The sequence below is a fragment of the Lolium rigidum genome, chromosome 6 (genome assembly GCF_022539505.1).
Source record: "Lolium rigidum isolate FL_2022 chromosome 6, APGP_CSIRO_Lrig_0.1, whole genome shotgun sequence".
Taxonomy (NCBI): Eukaryota; Viridiplantae; Streptophyta; class Magnoliopsida; order Poales; family Poaceae; genus Lolium; species Lolium rigidum.
The window spans coordinates 29,633,004-29,639,313 of NC_061513.1; the positions used below are offsets into that span (position 1 = coordinate 29,633,004).

Genomic DNA, 6,310 nt, shown 5'->3' on the forward strand with positions numbered 1-6,310 from the left:
GGCATTGCGGTAGTATGTATAGATAACCCCAAATTTACCCATGAAAATCGATATACCCACTGGCCTCTTGCCTATAAATACCTCCCACAACCTCTAGTTCAGCTCTCATCCAAGCTAGTAGCCAACTAGAAACCCTTCCTCCAGTCAGTTGCTTTTAGCACAGCCCTCTTGTTAGCTACCTAAGCTAGAACGCCATGACCACCCACACTTGCAACATCAACTCCCTAGAGAGCCTTGAAGAAGCCAAGAAGTTCTTCAAGGAGAACCATGACAAGTATGCAGAGGTCGTGTTCAGCATTACCGGATGCGTCCCACTTGGTTGTGCTCCTCTGCTTCTGAGCGCTGTTAGGAGCGCCAAGAAGAAGGCCAAATCTGATAAGCTGTCAGTCGAGGGCATCCCTCTTCTCAAGGACTTGAAAGAGAGGGCCGAGGAGCTGGAGCGCAGACGGAAGCTCTTGGAAACGATAGCTAACACCGCCCACGACAACGACGACGACTACCCTTTGCTGGGTGACCCTGACACCCACACCATTGTTTACGATCACACCACCGACATGCAGAGGCTCCGCAGCTCTGTCCAAACCATGGACATCAGCGCGTTCCAGATGCTCGATCAAGATGTTGATGGCAACATCCGAAGGTATGAGCACCACCGTGCTATGTTTGAGGACACCAAGGCCGAAGCAAGCGAGAAGTGGATCCCCAGTATCAACGACGAGCTGTACGGCGAGGAGGAGGAGAAGAAGTGAATCTTCACTGTCAGACCAGAGGAGGAGCCGGAGCTTCTATGACTTGTCCGTGCAATAATGTTGGTTTTGTTGTTGTTCTCTCCCTGCTAGTTCACTAGTTTCTGTTCTTTTCATGTATGCTCTCCGTGTATCTCTGTTCCTCATGTTGTATGTGTTGCTCTCAAGTACTGTCAATTGATGTTTGTGCATTGAAGCCTGGTTGATTAAATGTTTCTCGCGTACAGTACTAATTTTAAGGATTTCCAAATGGGGCACGATAATGCTCACCAATTAGCTATGTCTCCGGTACTAATCTGGGGGTATGCACACGACCACGCATGTACCCAAGCCTTGCGATCGACGCTCTGTAACGGTCAATATTTCACAAAATAGCTTGTGCAAAATAATTTGTGTTAATACATAATTATCTAAATCATTCAATAGAGAAAATCCTAAAACATTAAACTTTGAATTGCCCAGCCCAAAGGGAGTATGTCTCAGTTCACATGGTTTTTTATTTTTCATAATTTGGCTTTCACCATTAATTACGATACTCCCTCGGAAAACTAGGGTGGAAACTTCTTTCGAGTAAAATTGTATAGTATATATTTTTTACCAACACATTTTTTTATCATGTTAACCAATGTTTCTTGAACAAATCAATACAAACTTGAATGTTGAAATACATGTGTGCCACGTATACTAGTACCGATTAAAAACGTGATCACAGACATAGATTGCTTGATTCTCTAAAAACAAAAAACAAAAACAAAAACTCAACCAGATCTTTTGCGCATGTAAAGAAATCTTTATCAGCATCCTAAGACATATTGATATATAATCCGACCCAAAGCAGAATTGTGTAGAGTTGCCAACCATTGACCAAACATCAATGTACAAATTTAGCCTCAGATTCCAGTAACATAGTTCAACTATATTGGCACAAGTAAAGCTGGAACAACACTAAGAGATGCAACTAGTCCAAAGAAAAAACTATGATTGGACCAACAAGCAACACTGCTGAGTTATCAGGCGTCAATGTACAACTTAGGCCTTCCATTCTAGTAAATGCTTCACCTTATCGACACAGTGCAGCAGGAATTACATTTAAGAGATGCAGCTGATGGTCTTCATGGCGTGGCATAACAAAAGCCTTCCTTTTTCACTGACTGTTAAGAACTATAATCCTGAACCTATGGTCTTCATAGCCACAAAAATCCTTCCTTTTTTACTGACTGTTAAGAACTATAATCCTGAACCTATGGTCTCCATAGCCACCGTTTCTATGAACCTGCGAAGTAAGAAGTCATCAATCTACGCCAAAATAGGTGAGAATATAACAAAACTGCAATTTGCACAGTTAGTGTTGAGTTTCCCATCTCAAGATATTGAGCACCAAGAACAGGAAACCAACATGTGATATATGGAATATATGACAAAGGTGGAGAGTATTTCGATCGATCGGTCATATAGGCCTGAGTCAGACATAAAATAGCTTCGATTTGCATTATCCGTAGGACACCTTATATGTATCAAAATCGATATAGATCCGGCTCTACCCAAACTTTTTTTTGGTTCACCCCAACATTACCCACTTGTCCGACTGTCGGATTCTTTATAGACAAGCTATGAAGCTAATTATAAGTATGGCATGGTATGTTCAGAAACAGCATAACAAAATAAATAGAAAAAATAAAGCCTCCAATTAGCAGAAATCAATTGGAAACAGCAAATTCATTATAAATCTAAAGGCTACAGGGTAATCTTCACAATGTTTTGGCCTCGAGCTGCATTGGCTTTAAATGGAGTTCATTATAGCATAGAAAGTCTCCAATTAGCATAAGTCAAGTAGATAGCAAGAATCAGATAGAAAGAGCCAGTACCTCCCAGGCTAAGCTTTCCCATCAATCTTCATCCTCCGCATCAGACTGTTCAGGATAATCTTCCTCTGTTTCAGGAGCTAAGTAGTCAATTGGTTCTTCATCGGGATCCATATCACTCAAGTAAAGCAACTCAAGCATCTTCAAGTCAGGATTTTGTAATAATTTCAATTCCTTTATTAGCTCCCTGATTTTAGAGCGGACTTGAGGAATCAGATGATTCCGTATGATATCCTTTAGGTATATCAGATGGTCTAAGTGCTTGACCATAGATTTCTGGTGGGAGGAGAAGAACTCTTTGATAGTGATCATATCTTTCGAAGATGGGTTTTTTATGTCAGGAAGACAATTGGGACCATAGAATGTTCTGTTCAAGCTGCAAGTTTTTGTTTCCTGTTGCTCATCTCTAAATAGTTTCCAAAGTCCTTGAATTTCTTCTCCATTAGATGGTGGAGGACCATCAGGCATACGCATTTTCTGCCTTGGTATAATGTCGCGTGCTTCTGAATGCTTATATACTGCAGGAACAAAAATAAAACAACCCATGCCACACCTTAATCCAAGTTTTAGATCTTAAAATGGAAATTTTGATAGATGCACAGATTTCAATATTTTTTAGCAGCATCTAGGGCCTTTCATCATGATAGCCTAAATGCATTTCCTGGTCATCGTGAACTTCACTTCAAATAATGGTACAAAATCAAACCATAAAAACACTACATAGTCATGAAACTGAATTACAGTGAAGAAAATACCAGCACGGAGATGGTTAAGCTACATGAAAGCTAAGCACTACAGTGCAATAAAATTTGACATATTCTAAAAAATTAAACAGAGACCTTGCAAGGAGTCCATTATTCATCCAGTGTCATCCCATGCATGTCAAGGATTTATTTGGGGGATATGGAGATGTTAAATATGGTGGCGCACCATTGATTTTACTGGGGCATGCCGACACCAATGATATCATGCCGACCAAAATGATCAATCCAAGAAATAAGATGCTCGAGATATATTTCAATATACCTTTGAAAGTAAAATCAGATAGAAGAAGGTACTATATCTCATCCATTCTAATGTCCCCACTTCAGATCCTATTTCTCATCTATTATATAAACCTTCTTTCAAACAAGCTTTGCCATCAATTTAGATACAGAATAGGTAAATCTTTTTATTACTAACAATGGGAGGTTGCACTTACCAGAACCACCACTCAGTGTCATCCTTTCTGGCCCACTGGATAACACGATCAAGTCCTCTGAATCCTTGCCCAAAGACTCATCAATCATACTGTCCTTATACTGCAACCAATTCAGAACAGATTCCCACCATGTGATATTTGTGCGGCATGTCTCAATGGCACTTGGTGACTCGTCTGGCGCCGCAAGAGGAGGGCATGGGAAGTTGGTACGCTTGGAAACTGTATCAAAATGCAAGTTCTTACGCCTGGGGGTTAAAGGACAGAACATCTTGTTTATGGCTTCTGCCATATCCTTCTCTTGACGCTTGGCATATGATCGTATGGGAGACATTGATAGAGTTTGCCAGATAAGGAGGGGGCCGCAAACTACTAGACAAACAAAAATCTTGAACCAACTGGAGAAATTTCTGTTTTACCTGCTAAATCCACAACAGTAAGCCTCGGTAAAAACAGGAAAGGCAACTGAGTAATTTAATATAGTAACTAAACTAAAAATATGACCATGGATTGTAAACAACGGGATAATTCTAAAAAAGGGCCGTCCGGTGCATGAAGCTCCCGCTTTGCGCGGGGTCCGGAGAGGGGTTGGACCACATTAGTTCATTGTACGCAGCCTTTCATTGCAATTTTTACAAGAGGTTATCACAAAATAAAAACAGAAAGAGGGCCTGTCTACAATTCATTCGGATAGTCAATGAACATCAAGTGATAGCTATGCAACAGTAACTATCATACCAGATTGCTTGTTGAATCTCAATAAGCAACACAACCAACCTTTACGAATATAAAGATGAAGATACAAAATTGCTTATTACTGGGTCACAGCTTGGGCTCCCAACAAAATTTTACCTTTTGCTCACAGTTTGGGCTTCGCTAAAATACTTCTAAACCTAGGATTTGAGCAAAGTTGGGGATTCAAAAAGAATGGGACACAGCTAAGGGAATTCCTAGCTTATGTATGCTAGCAAATTAAGCTTAGCAAAGATTACAGACATGCAAGCAGAAAAATTCACTTCTATTTTATCCATTGACCACATAATCGACAACTCGCATACACAATCATCAAGAAACCAATCACATTTTCAGTAATAATATTCTATCCACTGCCAATAAATCCAAGAAATTTCAACATAACAATCATGGAAGAAAGATAGTTATTTGAACTAGTTTATATCACTAAACATCCTCAAGTTAACAATTATCATATGGCTAAGCATACCTTGCAAATGATCCTATTCAATCCATACAGAACCCTCAACAGCCTCTGCTTACAAGTCAGTGCTTATCTGCCCACCAGCTCCTGTACTGCATCAAGACAATTACATGGTTTAGAATGAAAATGGCCTGGCTGGCCTAATTAAATGGTAGGCATGCCCTCTTTCTGCTACTATACAACAAACCTTATTGAGTATAACTAAGCATTGACTATTCTAATAAGACTGGATTGCAACTAGCAATGATCTCTACTTAGTTAGTAGGTCAAATTTAATATAGTGTCGTTTGACAGAAAGATGGAGCTAACGTGCATGCTCAAGGTCAAAATTTGCAAGTCAACAAATTTATGCAGGCATTCATGTATCATGTATGCTCTTACAAATTTATTTAACTCATAGAATTTTTTTATTGCGCATTGCAAATCATAACAATCTTCTTTGGTTTAGTTGTTAATTATGCATAAGATGCTCAACTTTTCTTAACCAGCCTGCAAAACAGGAAACTAAACTACTACAGAAAAGAAAGAGTTGGCCAATGGACACAGTACAACATAAAATAAAACCGATTCCATAATCACCAGTAGAATATCCCTAGAATACCACTGCACTATCTTCCCAAATCAATGTATCAAGGTACAATATCAAGTTGTTGCTTCAAAACAAACAACATCTGAATTTTATACAAATAAGAAACCAGTCAACCACGTGAAGACATAAGAGCGCAGCCCACGACGAGAGAATATGGGGGAGAGCTCACCTACTCGAAGCCGCTGCCGTAGCCGTCCGTGCCCCCGCGCGAAGGTAGATGGTCTGCGGGGATGGGCCGGCTTGGGGGCAGGCCGGGAGCAGGTGGAGGGAAGGAGCCGGATCTCGTCGGAGGGCTTGAAAGCGAGGTCGGAGAGGAGATGGCAGAGGGAGAAACCCTCGAGCTGGAGATCACCAGCCGGTGGGAGGGAGAGGAGGCGGCGATGGCGGCGGCGGCGGGAGTAGAGTGGGTCAGAAGGAGAGAAAGATCACGCACTCGCTCGGCTTCTGCTTCTGCGGGCTTGGCCCATTTAATATTTTTTATTACACTTTACACGTGCTCGCTCCTAGTAGTTCGTGGCATCTTGCAGATTTTTTTTTCTTTTGATACTAGTAAATTTGCCCGTGAATTGCAACGGATTGTGTATTCCCATGAATAATAATAAAATAATACATGAAGAGAGAATTCCATAATTTGAGGTTTCTTTTGTGAATGTAACTTAATGATATTGTCGATGGTAGTTAATCAGATCCCTTGGCCCG

General features: G+C 40.7%; 1 protein-coding gene across 4 annotated transcripts; it reads right to left on the reverse strand.

Moving 5' to 3' along the window:
* Positions 1 to 1,576: 1,576 nt before the first annotated feature.
* On the reverse strand, positions 1,577 to 5,983 carry LOC124663678. Of its 4 annotated transcripts, none has more exons than XM_047201353.1 (5): positions 5,781 to 5,983; positions 5,029 to 5,109; positions 3,810 to 4,225; positions 2,612 to 3,126; positions 1,577 to 2,019 (listed from the first exon to the last, which is right to left on the reverse strand). In XM_047201353.1, the coding sequence occupies exons 3-4, from the start codon at positions 4,138 to 4,140 to the stop codon at positions 2,633 to 2,635; spliced, it is 825 nt and encodes a 274-aa protein (XP_047057309.1). In that variant the 5' UTR covers positions 4,141 to 4,225; positions 5,029 to 5,109; positions 5,781 to 5,983; the 3' UTR covers positions 1,577 to 2,019; positions 2,612 to 2,632. The 4 variants fall into 4 exon arrangements, with proteins under 4 accessions (XP_047057309.1, XP_047057310.1, XP_047057307.1 ...); XM_047201354.1 differs by having other exon boundaries at positions 3,810 to 4,228; XM_047201351.1 differs by having other exon boundaries at positions 5,029 to 5,114.
* Positions 5,984 to 6,310: the final 327 nt, after the last annotated feature.

Excerpts from the sequence above, each read along its gene's own strand:
- LOC124663678 (XM_047201353.1), bottom strand. The coding sequence starts at position 4,140 with ATGTCTCCCATACGATCATATGCCAAGCGTCAAGAGAAGGATATGGCA. Across the intron at positions 3,127-3,809 it reads GACACTGAGTGGTGGTTCTG|TATATAAGCATTCAGAAGCA; the intron begins GTAAGTGCAACC and ends TTGTTCCTGCAG.